This window comes from Anastrepha obliqua, chromosome 1 (genome assembly GCF_027943255.1).
Source record: "Anastrepha obliqua isolate idAnaObli1 chromosome 1, idAnaObli1_1.0, whole genome shotgun sequence".
NCBI classification, from domain to species: domain Eukaryota; kingdom Metazoa; phylum Arthropoda; class Insecta; order Diptera; family Tephritidae; genus Anastrepha; species Anastrepha obliqua.
This window is the reverse complement of record NC_072892.1, coordinates 48,350,301-48,377,642: the sequence shown is the minus strand read 5'-3', so window position 1 is coordinate 48,377,642 and position 27,342 is coordinate 48,350,301. Positions and strand designations below refer to the sequence as shown.

At 37.9% G+C, this 27,342-nt stretch overlaps 1 protein-coding gene across 1 annotated transcript in view; it reads right to left on the bottom strand.

The window, feature by feature from the left end:
• LOC129250842 (hemicentin-1) overlaps window positions 1-27,342 on the bottom strand; it is a 336,677-nt gene that overhangs the window by 115,861 nt on the left and 193,474 nt on the right. The window contains exon 9 of the mRNA XM_054890469.1: window positions 24,215-24,345. Within this exon, the coding sequence (XP_054746444.1) occupies window positions 24,215-24,345 (131 nt within the window). The remainder of the gene's footprint in view (window positions 1-24,214; window positions 24,346-27,342) is intronic.

Here is a 27,342-nt window from a genome sequence, read left to right as displayed (position 1 = left end):
ATTGCCATGAAAAAGCTCCTTATAAAAAACCGTCTGCCATGCGGAGTTGCCATCATTTGAGGACTAACATCAAGACGCACAACTCCAATAGGAGGAGGAGGAGCTGGGGCAAACACCCAAAAAAGGGGGCTCATATAGAATTCACAAACTTTTGGAAAAGCTGCGCAAAGAACTACAAAGACCATGGACGGCCAGTAGTAATCGTCTTCCATACGTGCTTACTGCTATTTTGCTAGCTATAGTAGAGGACAAGCGAAAGCACAAAGAATCCTGTTCGCTACTGAAAAATTTAAAAACGATTCTGCTTGCAACCGGTCAGTGTCCATCCAACATTAACCGATCGAAAGATGTCTGTTTTTCTGTTCTCTTTCATATGTAGAACAATCGTGGATCTTGGTTCCTCCCTGTAACTAAAGGAAATAATGATGCAACAATGTGGGTTCTTTCAGGACATAGCCACATTGAAACAGAAAAATCCATGAGAAAAAACACTGCTTATAAAATTCTATAAATCTGAAATACATATAATATTAAACTCTCAAAAACAATGTTTAAAGAAAGAAAAGTAGTTTGTCTTTGCATGATTTTATGACCCGGATGACCTAAGGTCTACATTTTTTAACGGGGCTTGAGTTTTAATTCACTTTCATGGGACGAAGATACTATTTCATATTTGCACATTTGATGAGATCAGAGAGGTTTGGGGAATTATGATCTGCCAAGATGGGGTGAAACCATTAATGAGGAACATTACCGCGAACAAATCATCAAATTGGGCAGGGTTGAACAACCTGACTCGAGTCATTGAAATCCCGTCATAACAATACTCGGTTACGTGTTGCGCAACCTGCTAAAGTCTACTTTGGAAATAGCGGATGGAAAATCTTACGCTATCCCCCGTATGGTCTATAGATTGTGCTTTTTTGTGTATCACTTGTATCCATTAATGCAGAATGCCCTTTCCGGAATAAGCTTTAGTTCAGTTGAAAGAACCAAACATTTAAGGCGCTGGCCTTATTTAAAATGATTATTCTTTAAACAAATATAAAACGGAAACGAAAAACGATTTTTTATATTACTTTTGAAGACTGACAACTTTTTGAACAAAATTCGTAAGGCTAAAAAATTTCTAATTTTTAACAATGGATCAAGAAATAAAATACTCAAAATAAAAATAAAAAATCTTTTTTCGCTTCAATTTTACATTTTTTTAAAGAAACATCTAAAAAATATTATTTCAAATGATGCTGAGGCTTTTGATACGTTCTGGACCTTAAGGTATCTACTCTTCTTAAGCGATGTTTAAAATATGGGATAATAATGTTCGAAAGAAGAAAAAATAGCATGCGAAGAAAAATACTTTGAACATAAAGTTCTCACGACAGTCGGTTCTACGTTACCGGAACGACTCGCATTTATATCCGGCCAAGGACTGCGATTCAAGCAGCAATCCTCGCACATGTATCGGAAGCATTTATGCTACTTCGCATTTTCTCACCTCTCTGTTTTTCTCATTCGCCGATCAACAGCTGTCAAAGAGAAGCAAGCTTTCTTTTCTATTCTAGACGTAGACAAAAGCGCTAAAAGGGAATTTAGTCGCGTCACACTGCCGTTGTCAACAATGTGTTTTACGAATATTTTATAACAAACCCTAAAATTCTGTGAAAAAATCAATTTTTTTATTTATTCTTGATACAGGCGATTAATTGAAAGTGTTTTTGCTGATGTTGGGATGCAATATTGAGTTCTCTGAAGCTCAGTATGGCCTCAATTACAATATATAGTACAACTTTTATTATTATTATAATTTCCGTACTCCCTTAGGAGCTTAAAGATTCAACAAAAGTTACCAAAAGCTAAGAAGTACAACTTTTACTTGCCCAATATTAATCATCCTTTTTTGTTTTTGAATAACTTTTTCACCAAATAAAAAAATGTCTTTGAACGATGAAAAATTTTAATTCGCAGGTATAAAATAAGATTTTCGTACGTCACCGTTTGCAAAAATTATAAGTCTTCCGATAGGGTGACTAATTTTGCGTCCCTATCATATTGATGGCACCATAACGGGCATTTGGACAAGCTTTGTAATGTACGACGAAGGAAATGATGCCAAGCTGATTTACCGAAAGCTTTAATTTCCAACACATCAGTGTGAGCCGCCTATGAAATATACTATTGATGATGGAAGGAGTGACAGCAGCTAACTCATTTGTAGAGGCAGCTAATAAAGGCCATTAAAGCATTGTCAATGCAAGACACAACTACTCTAAGCAAATAAATTTATTTGCTCCACTCTGACTGTCTGGCCACATAGGGTATTACCTGGAAGTGGGCCAACTGGTATTTTGGATAGAGTGATTGGGAAATTAGAGCTTTTTTGGGCAGCAGCTATGCATATCCAAAGCAAAGTCAGTATAACTAGCTAGGAGAAGAGCAGTGCAGTGGTTATTACAAACAGAGTCACAAAAAGTCTAGTTAATTATTGAATCTCATTAAACAGTTGGGACTACATGCAATTAAAATGAATAATATCTGGTCGTTTTCTGTACTTTAAGTTTGTGTTAGACGCAACTGATCTAATCAATACCAGCAATGAAGTATCGTATCTTTGGTGTGTCTTTGGTGTTTAAATAATTTCTGAAATTTTTATTTTATTATTTTGAATTAAATGTTTTTTTACATTGTTGATGAAGTAATAATTTAGCTTGTAAGAATATTAGTATTTTTTTAACATATTTTTGTCTTTGTTTACATCAATTTGATACACGGCGGCTTCACATCGCGAATTAGAGATATGTCACAAATACTGCGCTGTAGGCTCAGACAGTCACGGACCTGGACGGGTCACAGGTTGCGGATAAAGATACAGCTTTATATATGAAGGTTAGCTGCGAGGTCATATGCTCCAATCAGAGATACAGGAAACGATGATGATGATGATACACCGCGCCTATTCTTGTTGCAAAACACATTACGCATAACGGGTTATTACAGCATCTGATGTAATACACCAAAACACCCAACTTTTAAATACGTTCTCGGCATCTGTACCATCTTCGCTTGGATTGAAAATTAAGATTTTGTTAAATAAGTGCTGCGAGACGGAGAGCTAAACGTTTTAATATCCAATAATCCAACAACTTTGATTTTGATTTAAAAGAACTAAAAGTCATTCCTTTTATAATACAGTTATTGGTATGTAAACTGAGTGTTTTTTCTGATATAGCTTAGTAGGTCTGACTAAGAACGCGGACAACAATTTTTCTTTTTTTTTTTTATAAAAAAGTCTATTTCCCCTTTTTTCGTCATATCATAGATCTCTAGGTCTTGGCAATTAGTGCCTCTTTTTTGCCATGCAACAACCACAGTATAGTCTTTTGGCTTTGTTCTTCTTTCGAACAAATTCAATACTGTATAAAATGTTTGCAGTGTCGCTTAAAAACTATGTCAAAGTACATAGCAGACCCTACACTTTTCTCTGACACCAATTTGCCTTTCACAAAACAAAAGAGATAAAATGAATTTAAAGACCACATAACCAATATACACACTTTGAACTTAACAAAAAAAAAAACAAAAACAAAAAAAGAAACAACAAAAACGAAAATTTGTGAGCGTGCCTGTTTGCAGAGGGGTGACTTGAAAACAATGGGCAACCCGCGACCCTGACCGCACTAATGAAATTGTCATGTAGTCTAATTGCATGGCATACTTTTGTGCGCGCCCATTTGCACAGACGGCACTCTCATTTACTCGCTTACTTACTTCTCAACCAACGCATTATGTTAAGTAGTGGTGGTGGTGGCATTGTGAAGTGGAACAATGCGAAGTTGAACTGCCAAGAAGGAGTAAGCGAAAACCTCAAAAGCATAGTCTAAACAAAATCTTTGTTTTTTGTTTTTTCGTCTTTTTTTGTATTTTTTTTTGCTACCTATGCAAGAGGTTACGCTTATCTAATCTCTTTTATTTCGCGTTTTTACATTTCTGCCTCTTTTTGCTGCAGAAGTCAAAACAAGTTTTTGTGGCATATTTTGCGGCGGATTTGCACAATTTTTTACAAGGCTGCTCTCTCTGTATTCCTCTTTTTTGCCATTAACTATGTAGTTTCACGAACTCAGCACTTTTGTTTGTTCTTTCTATTCCAGCGTTTTATCTGAGGTAGTCAAACATTTACGTTATGGCAGATTTGGTGCAAAAGCGGATTTGGAGTGACCATTTTTGTGCCACTAAATACTTTTAAAGTGAACTTCAGAAGTACAATGCGTTTAATAACTACGCGCAGCGACATATTGAAAAGTTTTTACAGCTTCAATCTTTTTCATTTAATTTTAATAGTTTTTTATGAAAATATATGTAGTTCATTCTCCAGCAAAAATCCATACAAATGAAAATTTCAAACTTGGCGCAAATTTTAGAAAATTTCGAAAAATTATCATCAAAACTTAAAATTTTTTAATTAGAATTTCATGAAAAATTTTGAGTATACAGGGTTATAGCCTATTTAATTTTATTGTAATAGAGTGCAAATATCGTTTAATTTTGTCAATTTCTTGCTCACCGTGTTAGATGTTTTATCATAAAAAAAGATGTCGAGTATTCTTTCTTCTTCTTCTTCTTCGTGCTCGCCGTAGTTCCTTAGTTGGGGTCGGCCCGCCTCGTACGCAATCTCCAGCTTACTCGGCTCTTGGTTGTCCTTTCGGTAACCTCGCTTCGCTTCATATCATTTTTAATAATGTTTAGGCAGGGTTTAAAGGGTCGCCTCGTCTCATTGATGGTAGCCACTCAGTTACCAATTTCTTAGTTACAGTCTTTTCATAACGTGCCCGTCCTAGCGCAAATGATTTTCACTCAATTTTCCAATTATTGGAGCCACATGATAGCTACCTCTGCCTCTACCTTTTATTGCTTATCTTATCCAGTTTTGTTACCTTGATGCCCATTGCAGCATTTTCCTCTCCGCCACATGGATTATTTGTTTCTGTTTAGCAGAAGGTGACCAACATTATAAGGCATACGCCATTGCAGGAGTAAGCCTCAGCTTTATAAATTTTGCCCTTTAACTTTATTGGCATATTTTTGGCACAGAAGACACTGCGCGCCAACTTTTCACTTCGCGGTCTATTGAGCAATCATCGCTTACAATGGAGCCAAGATATTTGAAATTCTCAGACGTTGATACCGTTTCAGCACCGATATGAAATTGTGACGTGCTCCGTTTTTTGTCTGCTTATGCGTAAGCCATTTGCTTCGAACACTTGAAACCACTGTGACATTTTATTTTGTAAAGCATCAGCACTTTCAGATATTAGCGTGACATCATCAGCATACAACAGTGTCCAAAGCAATGCGTCTTGTAGGTTGCGTGTTAGAGTATCCATAACCGGGTTCTTAAATAGGAGGACTGAGGGCTGAGCCCATATGTATCCCTATGTTTATAAAGAACTTCACTGATACACCGCTAGCACATAAGTCAAAGTGATGTTGCACGCAAGTACATATTCTTCACCATATTTACTGTGCTTTGCTGTGCATTTACTTAGAGAAATTGTCTTTCACACTATATTTGGTAAGAAGATTCTTACTTTGCACTCGAGAATTTTCCACCTGATGTCGCATGATGTGAATGGCATCTATCGTAGTTCTGCCGCTTACACAGCCAAACTGATTTTCACTGACATGTGCCACTTCTTTGATACGGCTGAAAATCACAATTTCTCAGATTTTCATGGTGAGACACAAGTTTTATACCACGATAGCTACTACACTCTGTAAAATCATCCATGTACTTAGGAAACGGCACTAAGTAACTGGAGCGTCATGCTTGTCGTATGCCGTTGTTTATAATTTTGTTGAAAAGCATTGCAGGAATTTCAACCCCGTCATAGCTTAGCATCTTTCACATCTCCGCAAGCATTTTGTCTGATCCAACTGCTTTGTTGATTTGCATTTAGTGGATAGTAACGTAGCCTTCTGTTTTCGTTATGTGGTGTATAGGGCCCTGCACTGGCTCAGTGTGAGCAATATCGCTATTCTAAAACTCTACATTTGATAAAAGTTCATAATACAGGGTGAGCCATGTAAAATTTGCCTTTTGAATCGGCTATAAAAAAATATATCATCAATATTTTTTCAAACTTTTTTTTTATTTTGAAGATTGAACATTGTCAAAAATAATATCGTTTAAATGACTGCCACGACTGGCTTTACAGTAGGCCATTCGATCAACCCAATTTTTAAGCACATTTTCGATGGTTTGGGCTCCAATTTCATGAATGGCAACTTAGATTTCGTGTTTTAAAGCATCAATCGTCTCTGGATGGTTCGCATAGTATTTGTCCGTAACGGCTCCCCACAAAAAATAGTCCAACGGGCTTAAATCACAGCTCCGAGGCGGCCAATTGATATCGGAATTTCGGCTGATTATTCGGTTTTGAAAAACGGTAGCCAAAAGTTCGAGTGTAACTTTGGCAGTGTGGTAAGTTGCACCGTCCTGTTGAAACCAAATGTCGTCCATGTCATCCTCTTCAATTTTTGGAAACAACTAGTTGAGCATGTCACGGTAACGCTCGCCATTTACTGCAACCGCGGCTCCTCGCTCATTTTCGAAAAAATGGCCCGATGATGCTGCCAGACCAAAAACCGCACTAAACAGTGACTCGTTGTGGATGCATTTGCTTCGCTACAGTAACGTGTGAATTTTCTGAGCTCCAAATCCGACAATTTTCCTTATTGACGTAGCCACCGATGTGAAAATGAGTTTCATCAGAAAAGAAGAAGAAGGCTCACCACTTTGGAAATAGGTCTTCAATATTTCCCAATTTTGTTCAAGCGTATAGCGTCCCATTTCGTAAATGTCAAACCTTTGAGTAAATTATGGTTCAAAAAGCAAACGCTATATGGCCCACCCTATACTTACGCCAACGTGCTTTAATATCTTGGTCATTAGTTCGAATGCGGCCATCTTCAGACTTTATATAATTCCCAGTAATAATGTTTTGAGTTTTACGTTGGCGCATTTTTGCTCGTCTTTCTAGATTTGATTTGACTCGCGGCATTTACCAGATCCTCATAAAAGTCTTGTGCAGTGTTTTTCTTTGCCTCTGCTATTTTAGCTTCCTTTTCAGCTTCCGATTTAGTACTTTGCCAACATTTATATAATGCCCCTTTTGCGGAAATTTTCTCTCATACATACTTGGGGTCTCCACCACCAAGTATCTGTTTCTATTTAAAGTGGCCCTTTCGAAATACCAAACAATTTTGAAGTATCTTTTTTGTACTTATCCTCCTAAATGATGGTGTGTAGAAACATGCAGGTTTTGGCGATAAGCTTCATGCCGATAGGTTTACTTGGATTTCACCAATTTGATAGACATTTGATGCTTCTTGAACAATGCGATGTGGCACATCAGTTCACAGTCATGTCTGCGACCTTTAACATTATGTTGTTTACCATAATTATTCTGGGAAGACTTGTTGCTCAACATTGAATCAAAATAAAAACTAAGTACTAAATAAAAAGAATCAATAAGAACTCACTTAGGTGTTCTCATCGTCGTATAGGTGAATCATGTCTTGGAAAATGTATTTATTTTTTTTTGAAGTGGAAACTTCAAGTAGTTTAAAAGTCAAGTTGATTTTTGACAGTATTTTCCAACCACGGTGATACGTGTTTTCTTCCGTATAAAAAAAATGTGGAGTGGATGGAAAATACAGAAGACCGCATCAGGAAGAATTCTCAAAAATCAGTGTTATGTTTAATTTACTTGAAACTTGCACTTTGTTATACCATCATTTAATGATCTAAAAATTCTGAGTGAAAGGTTAGAAATTTTGATGAATTTTTGCAAATTTTATACAAAGTTTGGAACGTCTCTGTAGTTGTGGTAGGATGAACTATATTTTTATAAAAAATAATTGAAATTACAAAGTGGATGAATAAATACTCCATACTTAGCAGATTGTAGTGTAAGGCTGACTGTATTGTTACACTAATTGCTAAAAATCGTGTAATACATTAATATTTGTGTATACGTCTTTCTTTTAATTTCACGGCACATAATCGTTACATAACTAAGTGTCTAGTATACTAATAGTTTTGTTTTATAAATTATTCCCTCAGTTTAACTGTCGTAATGAGCCATTAGTTTTCATTTATTTCCAAACACACGCATTAATATATATCAATATACCCTGCAGGGTAAATTTGAATTAAGGCAACAAATTTCTGGTTCAGAAATTCTTCTTTATTTGCTATTTGTAATCGAATATAAGCGATTATTCAATTTGAAAGAAATTTTTGAACTATTGTATATTTGAAAATAATTCGCGGTATCTAGCTGCTTCCAAGAGGGGACCCACTGCCTTATGTTCCTGAACCAAGAAAACTAATAACGCCCGATACTTCTTCAATCTTTCCCTGCAACGTAAGTTGCAACGGTTCATATTTCGGTAGAATATGCCCCAAATATGAATTTTTTCTTCGTTTGATGCACTTGAGTAGTCGGGTTCAAATCTGATCAATTGAAAACCACTTCACTCCTCACAGCAATTCAATGACAGCTGGTTCGTGTAATGACAGAAAAATAGTGTGCATTGCGGAACGCAACAAATATTTCATCTGGATTTAAAAAGTATATTAATTAAAAGAAACAGAGTGGCAGCGCTTATTATAAAACCTTGGCAAAAAAACAATTTTTTGCCGGAAATATTTAAAAAAAAAATTTTTTTTTTTTCAACATAAAATTTTCGAAGAAGTATATTTTATCCTAAGCAATTTAAAAAAAAATTATGTTGAAAAGAACCGAAAATATTTTACTTTAAAACACTATATGCACAAATTTTCAGCATAGAATAAATATCAAAATTATAAAATTTGTTTCAAAATTTTAAAGTTTACTACTTATTATACTCTACTTCCAACAATAGGCAAATGACCTCAAAGGAACTTCGGGGAAGCTAACACAGGTTCTTTAGTTGTGAAATGCTCTGAGGGAGCAGATTGACGACTTCGCGCTGACCAATATAATCAGCAAAATGCTTGAACGCGAGGACAGCGGAAATGCGGTTAAATGATAAATAGAAGACGTAATATGAAAAAAAGATAGATCTCAATACTCAGAAGCCTCACAGACAGAGACATAAGAAAACGCTGGCTACAAATACGGTGAACCCAGACGTGGGTGAATAGAACTGGTACATTTCATAGACGCAACTCTGAGCCCTCCCGAAATAAAGCAGAAAGTAGTGCCGAGAAGGGAGTCCCCCAGGAGAGACTGTTTTAGTGGCCACACCACTCAATGCAGTAGACCACGTTTGCTGTAAGTGCGAAGCCACTTTGAATCCTATCTCATCTACAAATAAAAAAAATAAAAAAATAACAAAAATACTCAAGTCGACGAATAAACCAATTTTTCGAAAAACTTACAACATTGCTTCAAGTACCTACTTGGACCACTTGATAGGGATAGAACTAGTAGTTATAGATTTTATGTTGATAGATATGACTTGTCCCTTTGCATCGTCAAAGAGCTAATGAGAAAATCTTTCAATTTTAATATCTGTTTCAAACTCTCGAAATGTTGATCTAACGGAGGTGAGTTGTCATTCCCTACCAGTAAAAGCGCTATATTTCCTAAAAGTACACATTTTCACCCCTTGTGAATTTTCCTGGAGGGTACGAACATTTTCTTTACATCCAGCTCAATTAGTTAACACCACCTAAGGTAAATATTCCGAGCCGCATTAAGTATCTAAGTAAGTTTTCTTCTATGTAGTACATAAATACTGCATCAATCTAACAGTATGTAGGTGTCAAATGTGACTTTGAAACTACGAGTCTAACAAACTGCTACAACAACAAAGCATGTAAGTCAGCAAATACTTTAGTAAGTAATCTAAGTATGATTCATAGGTGCTTAAGTATACACACAAGCATATATAAGTACAAATAGTATTAATTGCTGTTGGTTTTCGTTGTATGCGCATCAGCCAAAAGTCAGGCAGACTACATACGCCTACAGCCACATATTAACGAGCTTTATGCTACATGCAAAGTTTTGTAATAAACTCTTAGCAATGCTGCGTGAATCGAATTTTAAGAGTCACCTAGCTTAGATAATATACAAGTACTCTACCTGGCACCCGGGGCGTATACGTGTTGTCAAATTCATGCGCATTGACTATAATTAGTTTGCTATTTTTTTTTTGTATGTTATGCAGTTTGACAATTTTAGAGTAGAATAAATGGTTGTATTAATTGGGATTAATTTTGCAAGCGTCTTATGTTAGACTTTAGTTGTAAGTTAGAATATTTTTTTATGGATTGCACACATACACAAGCACACATATGTACATATATTCAAAGTTACTACTTAGTCAGAAATAAATTTTTAATTTCCATTAAAGACTCACAGTTATGCAATGGTTGCAACAAATCATATTCCCTTTGTGTTTATAAAAGCTTTATGCAATACATATACATGTACTACAGATTAATTTAGAAGATGGTCGGCTGCCACAAAGCCACCAAAGGCGTGGTTTTTTTAGAAGAGAATTCAGAGCATAAAAGGGTGTGGTTGTAAGAGCGCCGCTGATACAAATAAGTGTCAAACGTTGAACCTTCTGAAGGCTGTTTCTAATCGTAGCTTTGACGATAGCCGTCCGCCAGATTATAATCCTGATAACGGTCAGTGAGTGTTTTTCGGAGAAAGGCACTTCCTGCGTTCCAAGGCCTTTTTGCACGCAAAGAGAGCTGCAATAGCATTCCTTACTCTGTTTTCTACATTCATGTTCCAATTTAGTTTCTTGCCGAGAATTACACCTAAATATTTGACGCAATTTCTTACTTCTAGCCTTATATGATATAACTTAATGTTGGCTTCCCAAATTGTCCATATTCTCGAAACGAGAACTAATTCTGTTTTCTGAAGATTCACATACAAGCCACAATTTGAGCCCATCATTAAGAGCGATCTGTATTAGATTGCCTAGAAAAGAAAGATATTTGACACATGTGGCAACAACTAGGTACATATATCGTCTGCGTAAGCAATTTCTTGACAGCAGACCGTTCACCGTCAGCTTACACAGAAGAAGAGAAAGAACAGCTCCCCTAAGGAGTTCCTCTGAGGACTGTGCGAGCAGTACAAGAAGCACCTAATTCGGAAATTATTTTCCGGCTAACTAGCAGGTTACGTACTAGTTGTCTAATTGACATGTCACCTCCAACCTTACAAAGCGCTGGGCGTATTTTCTCGGCTCGGTAGAGTTATTATTAAACGCACCTTTCATGACGAGTAAGGTTGCAAGAGTATATTCTTTAACTGAGAAAGATATCTCAATAGTTCCCACAAGTGAGTGCAGGGCAATATCGGTTGCCCTACCCTTAGTGAAGACATGTTCAGTTGCCGAGAAGCTACGTTTGTTCAAGCAAACGTTTTATGTGAAGTTCGATCAAACATTTCAGAGCTTTTAGAAGAAGTTTATAAAATACTAACCTCTACCAGTTGAGCCTGTAATCCGCATTCTTTAATTATACCCTTTTAGATAGCTAGAAAAACTCACTAGTATTAAAATAACTTGGAAAATAGATCGCACGCAGGACTTTTGTTGCACAATTTTGATTTTAAATTTTAAGCAGAAGAGGATTTTCAAAGCCATAAAGTCAGGACTATCGATCCAGCAGTTCCGTCTGAAAGTGTGTAGACTTCTTATGTATGATTTTATAAAAATATCCGGAGCGGTTCATCCGAGGACGGATTTAGAGTTTCAGTTAAAAAAGTTCTTACAAATTCTGTGATCACGATTAATAAGACCTTTAGACGACCATTATGAAATTCCTTCTTAAGCGATAGATATTTTCGATTAAATTAGCTATACGAGTACCTGCCCCTCACTGTGTCAAATCAGTTAGAAATTAAAAAAAATTAATTAAACCTTTTTTGCATGCAAAACTTTTGTTGTAATTTAGTTGTAATTAAAATGTCAATGTTTCTAACAGAGATATCACTTACTCACCCCCATACCTCTAAACTCCACAACTAAGTAAATTTATTTCAAGAAAATATATGATGATTATTTTTAGACAGGAAAAATGTAAACATAGAGACATTTTGATTTAAATTCAGCTTTGTGATAAGAAATAGATTTTTGATTAAAAGTCTTATCAAACCTTATTGCTATGAAAATGAATTGTATTCATGGGTATGCATTCCTTTATCTGCAGGGAGGTCAATCACTTCTAGTAGCACAAACAAGAACGTGCATATTTGCAAGTATATCTGTAGTAGAATTTCACGAAATTTCAGTACAAAAAAGTTGTCGAAAACAAATATTTAACAGAACTTAATTGAAATGTTCACTTGAGTGGAGCTGCGTTCAAATGTGCTACTGTATATCGTATGCATGAGAAAATGCTACCAAATATTTGTATGCGCAATCATAAACAAACATTTATGGTTCAAATACATTGCATCTGGTAAATATTTGCTTAGTGTTTTTAAAACAGTTCAACCTTAGCATGAACTCTTCAATGTAAGCCTTAAGGACGCAATTATTTCGGAAATTCATTGGAAATGTGTTCTTATTTATAGGTTTGTGTATGTGTGTGTATGTGTGGGTGTGTGTGTGCTGTGAATAAAAACATATTCGTTCTAGTTCATCCCTCAAGTTGATTAAAGATAAATATGACCTTAGTGCGAATGTATAAACCTTGACTTAAAAAAATTAAATGAATTTAAAAAAGATGAAAAATAAAATAATAAAAAGTAAAGTAAAATTAAATCAAGTTAAATTAAGTTCAATTAAATTAAACTAAATAATATAAAAAAATTGAAATAAAATGAAATGAGTAAAAATAAAATAAACTAACACGAAAAAAATATTAATTAAAATACATATATTAATTGAATTTTTACTGTCAAGTTGCTAATGTTATTAAATCATGTTGAGCCCAATGCCTTAAACAAAAAATAATAAAAAAAATGTATTTAAAAAAATAAAAAAATTATATTATTATTTTAGTAAAACAAAGTCAAATGAAATTATTAGGTCCGCAACTAAGTCATCGCTGTTTTTTTGATGAAAATACAACTTTATTCTGAAAAAATGGTTACGAGTGAATCGTTGAAAATATTGCCCATCGCTGGCTATTACTTTTTCCCATAATTCTGGTAGACCTCGTATACCGTCGCATTGAACAGTTTTAATCTTTTGAGGCTATCCACGGATCAAGTCATTTTTTGATGTCTTCATATGAATGGAACTGCTGGTCATCGATCGGAACAGGTGATAATTGGACGGCGCAATATCTAGAGAATATGGCGGGTGGGGTGGGATTTCCTATTTCAGTGTTTCCACGTATAGACGGAGAGCTGGCTACATAGATAGTGCCCTCATCAGGTACATGGCTAATTTATATTGAAAATAATAGTATTAGTGTAGACGAATATAAAAATGAATGTCTGCCATTGCAAAACTGGGGCGCAAAGGGGGGATACGCAGTGAAAGGGGTGAATTTTGGGTGGAAAAAAATTCATAAGGTACAGGTTATTCTATGTACGGGAAAAGTTTGGTTATATATTTGAGAAAGTGTAAAAAAAATTGGCAGACATTTTGCGAGGGGCTAACTCGCCGGCAGACGGCGCTGAAGATTGCAAAAATTAATTAAAAAAAAATCATAAGGTACATGAATTCCAATTATTGTATTTTAAAGTTTAAACATTCCAAAAGCCATTTACAAAATGGCAGACAAAAAAGTGAGGGCTAAGGCCGCGGCAGACGACGTTAAAAAGTGCGCTACACATCAACATTTTTAGTCACATTCTTGATATTTAAGTGCAGAAGAATTATTATCGATATTTATGGAGTGTTTCGAGTGTAAAGTGTCTTGAAAAAGGCAAATCGATGATGGTGCCCCTTAGTGTTGTTGACTTATTAACGTCTGATGCACAATCGAAATTGAAGATATCGTTCATGAATTTGATAAATGTTTCGTCATTTTTCACGTTTGTGTAAATGTAACTTGACCTATTCCATTGCAATTCCTTTTACCTCCTCCTCTATATCCATACAAAATATCTATCAAACAAATAAAATTAAAATTTTGTTTTGAAAATTGCAACCATTCCATCAATATTTTCTTATGACGTTGTCACGTTAAACTATCGTCAGTAAACCGACTTTACAGACAACCTCTTTTTTTAAAGACGACCAGCGGAACGGGCGGGTTTTCGCTAGTATTTCAATATTTTTGAGTTTATTTGCATCATGGCTATGAGTGGGAAGAAGTGCGTTTTTAACTGTAGCATGATCAGATGGATGGATCGATTTATAAAACAGATAAATCTGTTTTGTTGAAGTCGTTGGAAAAAGATGTTCAAAGTACAGCCCCAAGCTACACTGACATTTGTGTAATAGACGGATTCTTTCTCATACATTGTATCAAGGATTTACCAAAAACATTCGGAAGTATCTCTAAAAAAAAAAAATCAAATGGTGACTAATCAATAATCAAATGCAGCCCGTGAAATTCATGTAATTTTTGATAGATATTGGTCACCATCTATCAAAGATTACGAAAGATGTCAGCGAAGCGGTTCCTCTGGTAATCGTACGTACGTGATTTCTGGACCTGAACAATCAAGGCCATCAGACTTTAATAAAGAACTCCGAAACAGCTTTTTCAAAGAGGCACTCGTGAAATTTTTAATCGTCAACTGGCAAAATCAAGAATTAATTCCATTCTTTCAAAACAAAAAAGTGCTACCCAATTTTAATAACTGTTATCAATATGAAGCTGTGAATGAAAGCATATTATTTTCAAAAAATGATAAGTTTACTCTCGATTTGCATGAAGAGGCGGATTCAAAAATAGTATATCATGCGTGCAATATCGAGTCAACAGCGAACATTCTAATAAAATGCTCAGATATGGATATTTTAATTATTATGTTGGCTAATATGATTCACGTACAACACAATAGCAAAGTTTATATTCAAACAGGGGTTTAGAATAAGCAACGAATAATTGACGTATCGACGTTGCATGAAAAGTTAGGCGAGATAATGTGTCAATCTCTGCCAGGATTTCATGCTTTGACTGGCTGCGATTTTAATCCCGCATTATTTCGCAAGGGAAAGCAACGTCCTTTACAGATTTTAAAGAAAAATGAAGACTTACAAAAAGCATTCGGTCAAATTGGACATGAAGACTGTGATGAAACCGCTGTTTTCCCGATTCTTGAAAAGTTTATCTGTCATTTGTACAACTTTCCATTGTTGAGCTCCGTAAATGATGCACGATTCGCCTTATTTTTAAAAACCTATAAGGTCAACGATTTGGAGGAACCTTTCCAGAAAAAAAATTGCAGAATTTTGACTCATCCACTTTGCCTCCTAGCCAGGCTGAATTAACGCAGCATTTATTGAGGACCAAACATATTGCTATATTACAATATGGAAAAATGCTCATAAGAAAATTCTATCATATTTACGACCAGAACGGATGGATATTAGTAGAGGGAAAGTATACATTTAAATGGTTTGACGGACCACAGCTGCCTAGTACAATACAAGATATTATTGATCCTGGAACAAACGAAGGTAATATATTTATCCACAGAACATATAACTATTCCATTCTATTAAATGTCTAAAAATCATTTTGCTTTGTGCTTTGTTACAGGCGATGAAGACATTAATGCAGAAAGCGAATCAAATGAAGATGAATATAGCGATAGCGAAGGAGATATCACGTCCGAATCAGATTCCGATTGCGAATGTGACTAAAAATGTTGACGTGTAGCGCACTTTTTAACGTCGTCTGCCGCGGCCTTAGCCCTCACTTTTTTGTCTGCCATTTTGTAAATGGCTTTTGGAATGTTTAAACTTTAAAATACAATAATTGGAATTCATGTACCTTATGATTTTTTTTTAATTAATTTTTGCAATCTTCAGCGCCGTCTGCCGGCGAGTTAGCCCCTCGTAAAATGTCTGCCAATTTTTTTTACACTTTCTCAAATATATAACCAAACTTTTCCCGTACATAGAATACCTGTACCTTATGAATTTTTTTCCACCCAAAATTCACCCCTTTCACTGCGTATTCCCCCTTTGCGCCCCAGTTTTGCAATGGCAGACATTCATTTTTATATTCGTCTACACTAATACTATTATTTTCAATATAAATTAGCCATGTACCTGATGAGGGCACTTTCATGTAGCCAGCTCTTAGACTAGTAGGTTTTAATGGGTTTGGCAAGCTGAAGCAAGCTATTCTTGCATTTGACACGGATCCTCATTGAGCAATGCCTCCCATTCAGCGTCGTTGAAGGTTTTCAGCCTTCCTTCACGCGTCTTTGAGGCTACGGAACCAATCTCGGCAGGTTGTTTCACTTAAAGCAGCATCTCCATAAGCTTTCTGTAGCTCTTGATGCGCTTCAGGAAAATCAACACATCCGCAAATCACAATTATTCGGCACAAAATCAGACATTTTCACAAAACCAAAAGTATATGATACCAAGACAATATCACTAATGTATCGAAGCAGTTTGTTTACCATATGTCTAAGCTTGATAAACAGCGGGAACTTAGTTGCGCACCTAATATTTTTGGCCTTCAAATTGTAAATATTATAAGCATCATGTTGAGCTAAGGAATTTAAAAAATAAATAAGCAAAATGCATAAAATATGGCGGAATAATATAATGTAAAGTCATGTAATTGTATGGCGTAGAAGCTTGGACGATAACAATATTATATGAGGCGTCCCTTGGAATGTTTGAGAGAAAAATTCAGCGGAAGATTTTTGGTACTTTGGTGATGGCGAGTATCGTAGACGATGGAGCGGTTAACTGTTTGAGATTTACGACGAAATAGACATAGGACAACATGTAAAGAGGCTGCGGCTACGTTGGCTGGCTCATGTCGTCCGAATGAATACAAACGCTCCGGTAGCAAAAGAAGAGAGAGGCCTCCTTTACGTTGGAAAGATCAGGTGGAAAAAGACTTGGCTTCTTTTGTTATTTCCAGCTGGCGCCGATTAGCAGGTGAGAGAAACGACTGGTGCGCTTTGTTAAACTTGGTCAAAATCGCTTAAGCAGTTATCGCGCCAATTAAGAAGAAGAAGAAAGTGAAGTAAACAAAATAAACCAAAAAAAATTAAAATATGATGTTGGGTCCTTGCATGATAAACTAATCTTAACAAAAGTGTTCCCAGTCCGAACAAGGCTATTAATTACTCCCCGCTTTGAATGAGTCAATCCTACGAAATGAGGAATATCCCATCAACAGATGAAAAGGTACACAGATGGTCTGAAATGGCTGTTCATGGCGTTTATCGAAAAGACACAACGACATGTCGATCAAAAATTGTCGCACTTATGACTTGCCAACAGGTCGATATACGCCAAAACGGAGAGTGTCATTTTCACCATACAAAGTGGAGTGATCCCAACAAGAAACTACATTGGCGGATTGAGACTTTAGACCACCTGATAGCTGGATGCACCATGCTAACAAATTCCACCATAATACCATTGCGGAAACAATTCATCTGAAACTAGGACAAATTTGTAAATTTGACCATAACCATATTTCAGATACATCCCCAGCATCTCCAATTTTCGACACGCAGAAAGCAGCTTTGCTTAATTCATTCTGTCATATAGTGTATAACACTCTACAGAAAACAGTTTTTCAAATAGGTTAATTATATATTTCTAATTGAAATATTTTTTGCCTGATATATATTATTGCCTTGTAGCTAAGCTGCCGTTTATATATCATTAGTCTGTCGAGAGGTGACCGCTATTAGTAAAAATCTTTCTAGCATTAGGCAACGGTGCCCGCTGTAATACTAAATACCAAATAGTCCATTAAATTGGAAATATTATTGATACTAAGTTGTGAAAGTGTAAAATAAAATGAAATTAAAAAAATTTACATACGAAGATTTGTATTTAAAATTAATAATAAGAAAAAAATATTTGATTTATACATATTTTTAAAGGCCTTGGAAAAGTTACAATATATAAATACAGTTTTGTTACATTTGGTTGTCCATTTCACGTGCCTGCGAACTAATTCTAGCCGCTTTGTTATGTGGTATCTTTTAAGCGAGAGTTTGATGCAAGAATACTTGATAATGTAAAATAATAACATAAACATCAGCAGTACCCATTTTATAGCTATTATCGGCAATCTCCGTGCGTGAAGCCCGAAATGATATGAAAAGTTAGTCTAACAGCGATCGACCCTCGGGAGGCAAGCCATAAAAGCCATCTGCAATTCAGAGTCGACTTAAAACTGTAGGTCCCTCCATTTGTGGAAAAATATCAACACGCACGACACAAATAGCAGGAGCACCTCGACCAGATTGCCCAAAAAGTATTAGCGTCAACTACATAGGTATAAAGGGTTTTCCAATAACAGGTGTTAGTTTGAATAGCCCGCTATTTCGGTAGACTTCACTTTTGAAGCTGTCATTTTTTGATATTTCACAAGTAGAAACTACGCCATTAATAAAAATGGAACGATTAAAATTCACTATAAAAATATGTCATCGTGAAGCACCTCGTCGGACCGCAATACAGAAATTAGTGAAAAAATTCGAGCAGTTGGTACAAATTAGTAATGTGAAGAATAAAACCCGTGCACGGCGCTCAAGAACAGCCGAAAATATTGCTGTTGAACAAAACCCAGGTTTGTCTTTTCCTCGTCGTCGGTTTATGGTCCGGCGGAGTCATTGGAAATTGCTTTTTCGAAAATGAAGCTGGGACAACAGTTAAGGTGAATGGATTGCGTGTTGATCTTCTTCTTCTTAATTGGCGCGATAACCGCTTACGCGATTTTGGCCGAGTTTAACAAAGCGCGCCAGTCGTTTCTTTCTCGTGCTAACCGGCGCCAATTGGACACACCAAGTGAAGCCAAGTCCTTCTCCACCTGATCTTTCCAACGCAGAGGAGGCCTTCCTCTTCCTCTACTACCACCAGCTGGTACCGCATCGAATACTTTCAAAGCCGGAGCGTTTGTATCCATTCGGACGACATGACCCAGCCAACGTAGCCGCTGGATCTTTATTCGCTGCGCTATGTCTATGTCGTCGTAAAGCTCATACAGCTCATCGTTCCATCGTCTGCGATATTCGCCGTTGCCAACGTGCAAAGGTCCAAAAATCTTACGCAGAATCTTTCTCTCGAACACTCCAAGCGTCGCTTCATCGGATGTTGACATCGTCCAAGCTTCTGCGCCATACGTCAGGACGGGCATGATGAGAGTCTTGTAGAGTGTTAGTTTTGTTCGTCGAGAGAGGACTTTACTGCTCAATTGCCTACTTAGTCCAAAGTAGCACTTGTTGGCAAGAGAGATTCTACGTTGGATTTCAAGGCTGACATTGTTATCGGTGTTAATGCTGGTTCCTAAATAAACGAAGTCCTTTACAACCTCGAACTTATAACTGTCTACAGTGACGTGGGTGCCGATACGCGAGTGCGCCGACTGTTTGTTTGAAGACAGGAGGTACTTCGTTTTGTCCTCGTTCACCACCAAACCCATTCGCTTTGCCTCTTTATCCAGTTTGGAGAAGGCAGAACTAACAGCGCGGTTGTTAAGGCCGATGATATCGATATCATCGGCATACGCCAACAATTGTACGCTCTTATAAAATATTGTGCCTGAGCGATTAAGTTCTGCGGCTCGTACGATGCTCTCCAACATCAGGTTAAAGAAGTCACACGACAGCGAGTCACCCTGTCTGAAACCTCGTTTGGTATCAAACGGCTCGGAGAGGTCCTTCCCAATTCTGACGGCGCTGCTGGTGTTGAGCAACGTCATCTTACATAGCCGTATTAGTTTTGCGGGGATACCAAATTCAGACATCGCGGCATACAGGTAACTCCTTTCCGTACTGTCGAATGCAGCTTTGAAGTCGACGAAAAGGTGGTGTGTGTCGATTCTCCTTTCATGGGTCTTTTCCAAGATTTGGCGTATTGAGAATATTTGGTCGATGGTAGACTTTCCAGGTCTGAAGCCACACTGATAAGGTCCAATCAGTTGGTTGACGGTGGGCTTCAGCCTTTCACACAATACGCTCGCTAGAACCTTATAGGCGATATTTAGAAGACTAATCCCGCGGTAATTGGCACAAATTGCAGGGTCGCCCTTCTTATGGATTGGGCAGAGCACACTTAAATTCCAATCGGCAGGCATGCTTTCATCCGACCATATTTTGCATAGGAGCTGATGCATGCACCTTACCAGCTCCTCGCCGCCATGTTTGAATAGCTCAGCCGGCAGTCCGTCGGCGCCCGCGGCTTTGTTGTTCTGTAGCCGTGATATTGCTATTCTCACCTCGTCATGGTCGGGTAACGGAACTACAATTCCGTCGTCATCGATTGGGGTATCGGGATCTTCACATTCTCTACGACATGCGCAGCTGTCACTGTTTAACAGGTTCGAGAAGTGTTCCCTCCATAATTTAAGATTGCTCTGTACGTCAGTCACCAGATCGCCGTCTTTGTTCTTACAGGAAAACGCCCCGGTCTTAAAACCTTCTGTAAGCCGCCGAACTTTCTGGTAGAATTTTCGGGCGTTGTTCCTGTTGGCCAGCATCTCAAGCTCCTCGCACTCACGTATTTCGGCCTCTCGTTTCTTCTGTCGGATAATACGTCTCTCTTCCTTTTTCAGCTCTCTGTAGCGATCCCACATGGCTCGCGTTGCGCCCGATCGCAGCGTAGCTCTATAGGCGGCATCCTTTCTTTCTGCGGCAGCATGACATTCCTCGTCGTACCAATTGTTTTTTCGGGCTCGCCGGAATCCGATTTCTTCTTCGGCCGCGGTACGTAGGGAACGAGAAATGTTGCTCCATTGCTCGTGCATGCCGGTTTGTTGGGAAGTGCTCTCTGAGAGCAGGAGTGAGAGTCGAGTGGCGAATCTTCTGGCTGTCTGTTGTGATTGCAGCTTTTCGATGTCGAACATTCTTTGCGTAGGTAGATGTACGTTTTTTGCTGCACAGAGGCGTGTGCGCAGCTTGGCTGCAACAAGGTAATGATCCGAGTCGATGTTGGGTCCTCGGATCGTGCGTACATCTAATACACTAGAAGCGTGTCTTCCATCTATCACAACATGATCGATCTGGTTTCGCGTTTTTCGATCAGGGGACAGCCAGGTAGCTTGGTGGATTTTTTTATGCTGGAATCTGATGCTGCAGACTACCATGTTTCGGGCCCCGGCGAAGTCGATCAGCCTCTGTCCGTTACCGGATGTTTCGTTGTGCAGGCTGAATTTTCCGACTGTGGGACCAAAAATTCCTTCCTTGCCCACCCTGGCGTTGAAGTCGCCAATCACGATTTTTATGTCGTGGCGGGGGCAGTGTTCATACGAACGCTCCAAGCGCTCATAGAAGGAATCTTTGGTCGCATCGTCCTTCTCTTCCGTCGGGGCGTGGGCGCAAATTAGCGATATGTTAAAAAAACGTGCTTTGATGCGGATTATTGCGAGACGCTCGTCCACCGGAGTGAACGACAGTACTTGGCGACGAAGTCTCTCTCCCACAACAAATCCGACACCGAATTTGCGCTCCTTTACATGGCAGCTGTAGTAGACGTCGCAAGGTCCTATGGTTTTCTTGCCTTGCCCCGTCCATCGCATCTCTTGGATGGCAGTGATGTCAGCCTTTGCTCTTACGAGGACATCAACCAGCCGGGCAGAGGCACCTTCCCCATTAAGGGACCGGACATTCCAGGTGCATGCCCTCAAATCGTATTCCTTATTTCGTTTGCAGGGGTCGTCATCAGTGTTGGAAGTTCTCATCCGAGGCTTTGTTGCTGTTTTCATTGGGGGGGATTTTTAAGTGGCGGGTCCCAAACCCAGCGCACAACCAGCTATGCTGGGATGCTTCGCCTTCTCACGTTAGCTCACTCCCGAACGGGTGTTCGAAAGCTAACCAGAGGATACGTGGGCTAATCCCGGACGTTGTGAGCTGCTTGAACCATATGTAGAAGAATCGTCCTGGCCACTCCCAAGTGAATGGCGATCAGTAACTTTCCCCACTTGCGTGGACTTCTACACATGGAACCATCCTCCTGCGTGTTGATCTGGACAACGTTTATTTTCAATAAGTCGGCGCTACGTGCCACACATGCAACAAAACCATTGTTTTTTTACGAGAATAACACCTTTTATTGGAAAATCCTATATATTTGTATATGTAGGTCACGGAGATATTTCACTTCAAAAAAACTAATTTTCAACTTTGAATAAGTTCCAGTTTTTTTTAAGTTTTTTGTTTACTTTTCATCAAACGTAAGCTTATATTGTAAATAAACCAATTTTTAGGAAATTTGACGACAATACACATGGAATCGCTCATATATCATCTCTGAAACATAGAACAATTGGTTGCATTGCATAACAGATTATAGATACACAAATGCTGGTGCGGATATAAAAGTTAACTTTTTTATTGTTTTCGAGATTACGGTAAAATAAGATTGAATAAATTAAATGTAAAACTATTTTCAAAATTGGCTATTAAGCACATTTGATAGCCAACTATTGAGTTGTAAAACAATTAAGAGATCAATTCAGATACTACTTCTTACTTCGTCAGAATACTTCTAGATATTTTTAATTGGTTTAAACTATAGCGTTAAGAGTGGCGTCGCTTACCGAGTGCTGAGAAATGCAGTTGTTCTTCCTCAACCTTACATCAGCACAAATGCTTTCGCAATACGAGAAGGAAGGGATTTCATGAACTAAGTAGGTAACTGCCAAGAATGATAGAAACAAGATTGCGCCCATCAGAGAGTGCGTGACGTCACTTTCCCCAAGTTGTGCAGTCTTGCCAACCATTTGCTCTTCGCAATAAATTTAGTGCTTTTTTATACCGAAAATGCGAAAATTTTGAAGTTTCGTGTTTGTTTCTTTTTTTTAATTTAAAGCTACCGAAACTGTAAGTTAAAAAAAACTGTATTATTAAACAAAAGAAGGTTAAAAAAGGTCACTCTCTGAACTCTTCTTAACATTGAACACCTTTTTACACATTTTAAAAATTTACGGAAGGCGAATTAAAACCATAGAGGTGTAATTGTCTCTTCCAGTCCTAAGTCCTTAGTGGGACATAAGGCATCAAGGGGTGTAATTATAGTTCAAGTAAGGCACAAAATACTGAAGAAACCATAACGAAATTTTTACAAAAAGAGTACCTTATCTTGTTACATAACCTCAAATATAGCAAAAAAGTTGTTTTCTTAACAAAAAACTCATAAATTGCACACAACTATAACACATTTATTTAAAAAACGCACATTTTAAAGACAATTTGTCACGCATACAAAGTTCTTTAAGTAATTCAATAAACATTTGGTGTTTTATTTTCTTCAAATGGGCATTTTAGTGCGTTTTTATATCCAAAGCTAGGCAACACTGCAGTAGCGAGAGAGAGATTTGACTGCTGAAAGGAGAACAACACCAACAATAAGCGCAATCGGGGGCAACGCGACGAGATGTTAAAAAAAATTAAAGCTAAATAAAACTGAGTGGATTATTGAACTAATTAAAAAAAAATGTATATTTTACAAAATTATAAACATATCTTTTGATTAGAACAGGCTAGAAAAATGTCACGAAGAAAAAACTAAGACTCCGAGTCTAAATAACAAAACAAAAAATACTAAATCAAGTTACGGAAATGGTAATCTAGCCATACTGGTGCTAAAACGGCGTAACTCATTGTCAAATTCGCTGAGAACAAATTAACGGTACCACGATAGGCGCCATCTCATTATTTTTTCCATCATGGGTAACTGCTTTTCTACAATAACAATAAATTTGTGGTGTGTATTTGTTACTTTTGTAAATTTGAGTATCGACATTTGTGAAACTTGTTTGATAAGTTTTAAAGAATTTACAGCAAAAATCGAATTGAAAAACTTAAACATTAAAATAATTTACACATAAATAATTCTACAAACTACGAACTGAGCTACACTAACTCTGTTAAGAGACATGAAGCGACGCAGACCTACAAGTATATCAGCACGTGTGAAGTAGTAACGTATACATGGTAGTATATCCTAAAGCTGCTTTGATGCTCCCTTTGGCTTCACACACACATGTGCATATACAGGCATACATATTATATGTGGTTCCATATGTTAAGTATAAGCATCAAACAGTGTTACATATTACTTTGCCATTTGCACAAATACTTACATTATGTTTCCATACAACTTTATAAGCTGCCGGATTGGCATGCACCTTACACTCGAAATAAACATCGTCGCCTTCTTCAATATCTTCCGGATTCAAATTTGAGCCCAAGTCCAGTTGGAGTGTTGGTATAACTGCAAATAAAGTTGAGAAGAACAGAAAATAAATCACAGTTTATTCAATAGCGTTTGACAAAATGGCAACGCCACTCCACACCTTCCATTCAAATTCAAAGAAACTCAATTTAATTCTACTTCAAAACAAGACCCGACTATACGAGTATGTTTTGCATTCAAAACGTATTGCAATTTATTTGCATTCACTTTGATGCAATTCAATTTACATTAGTTTATTATTAAGTCTAGTTTCACATGGATATATTTTTTCCGTTTTTTTCTACAATCTCTCACTTTGAAATGGCTTAGTCAGGCATGTTAAATTGATTTTGTCAACCTTGAAAAGATATATAACAGATATGTTGCATACATATGTACTAGGGACGGCAAGTTTTTCGATTTTTACGAACACTGCATTTTCGGGATCACAATATGTCTGATAAAGTTGCTTATGGCATATCGATGCAAAGAAGCTTAAAAGTAAAAAAAGAGGTTGTCGGTAAAGTCGGTTTACTGACGATAGCTTAACGTGACAACGTCATAAGAAAATACCGATGGAATGGTTGCATATTTCAAAAGAAAATTTTAATTTTATTTGTTTGACAGATATTTTGTATGGATATAGAGGAGGAGGTGAATGGAATCGCAATGGAATTGATCAAGTTACATTTACACAAACGTGGAAAATTACGAGACATTTATCAAATTTATGAAAGATATGTTCAATTTCGATTGTGCATCAGACCTTAGGTAGGTAGGTAAGATGGCAAGAGTACCCCAGGTACACTACAAGTAGCACTTACGTGCCGTTTTGATACCATACTGTGGACCACTACCTGACAAAGGATTTAGGGAGGAGAGAAAACCATCTACAGCCACCCAGTGCTGTTGATGTAGCGGAGGAGAGAAAAGGGATCTAGGCTGGAGAATTTCATCAAGTCATCCTCAAAGGGCACGCTAAGGAATCTCAAGTGCCTAGCCGCCGAAGCCGGACATTTGCAGAGAAAGTTTTCCACAGCCTCTTTCTTTGCAGGATCCCCACAGCTTCTGCAATGGGGGTTGTACGGAATTCCAAGCTTCTCTGCATGAGTGCCGATCACCCAGTGACCGGTGAATACCGCAATGAGTTTGCAAATTGAATGGTGGGGGAATCCCATCACCTTAAGTGTTCTGTTTCTATCGTATTGAGGCCATAGTGCTTTTGAAATGGCACACGATGAGACAGACCTCCTTCTGTCTTGCGCTTTTCTTAGAAGGAAGTTGTGTAGTTTCCCTTTAACGACGGCCAAGGGCATACCGATGTCTGAGAAGGGGGCAGCTGGATCCGGTTCTGCCGCCCCCTTCCTGGCAAGCTCATCGGCAATTTCATTTCCCTCTATATTCCTGTGCCCAGGAACCCAGATGAGGGAAATGTTTCCTGCACGTTCGAGACGTTTGAGTTCCTCCTTACAAGAGTTCACGAGAAGAGAGTTGCAATACGGCGAGGACAGGGCCTTGATTGCAGGTTGGCTATCGGAAAAAATATTAATGTCTCCCTCCGAACAGCGATACCGAAGCATTTTGCATGCCTGCAGGATCGCGAAGACCTTTGCTTGAAAGACGCTGCTTGTCTCCGGCAGTTTAAAGGAGGCCGAAATGCTGGCTGATTTAGAGTAGACCCCCGCCCCACTCCAGACTCCATTTTGGATCCGTCAGTGAAAACAGAGGCATCAGACCTTAATAAGTCAACAACACTAAGAGGCACCATCATCAATTCGCCTTTTTCAAAACACATTACACTCGAAACACCCCCTTTCATTTGCTACTTTGCCTATCATCTCATATCCTCGACAGAGAAATGGTTCATTACCATGCACAAAGGAAGAAGGCATATGCAAATACAAGTATGTGAATTTATATACATATGCGCATATCCATACATATATATGCCCACTCAAGTAGGAGAGAGCCAGATGTCGAACGTTGCCGAACGCGGGGGCCGATTGTGCCTCTTTGTCGTTCGTTTCGAGGTCTTGCTTGCAGTTCAAACAAGGTAACGCCGCATGAGCAAGATAACGCCGCAGTTTTTGGCGCGTGCAGCCGGCTACATCGAACTATAAGACGTTATCACGTCAAAATGAATTTTATGGTTGAAAGAAGTTTATATATATTTTAACCCGCACAGTTTAACCCTTTACCGCATATGAGCCTATATATGGTATTGCACTTTTGATACAATTTTACTTCCAAATTAATTATCATAAGAAAAGGCAAACTATTTTGATCGATCAAATATACAGAGTGCGGCACGCGGACGCATTTTGCCTAGACTAAACACAAAAACAGGAAATCAGTAATGGATTTCAAACATAATAGTTTGATTACATTCTATTTAGCTGGAAAATCACAGCCACCGACTGTGCGTGAGCTCGAGCACCTTAAAGTGAATAAAGTTTTTGTTTATCGCACCATTACTCGTTACAATTATACTGGTAGCATCGCGAAACGTCATGGAGGTGGTCATCAAAAGACTGCAACGTCACGTGAAATGGTTCAAAAAGTGAAAAAGCGAGTTGAGCGAAATACCCGACGAAGTGCCAATCACATGGCGAAAGAACTGAAAATACCTGACCATAGCATCCGCATACGAGTACTCCGCAGATGAGCGTTCTCCAATCGTTTTCATCGAGCCTGGCGACAAGGTAAATGCGAAATGTTATCGGAAAAGTATTCTGGAGATTGCTTTGAAGCCGTGGGCAGACAAACATTTCGGTGGCAGACCAAGGACGTTTCAATAAGACTTAGCACCGTCTCACAAAGCTCGAGTGAACCAAGAATGACTAACACAGAACCTTCCGAACTTCCTAACGTCCTCTTAAGGCGCTGAAAAAAGGCATTGTTTATGAGTAGGCCAAAATACCTGCTTGTCACATGCATACAGCGTGCGATTCACTTCTGGAGCATCTCAAGGTCATAGTCAAGGCAAAAGGTGGTCATATCGAGCAAAAGCAAATTTATTTTTAATTTGCATTATGT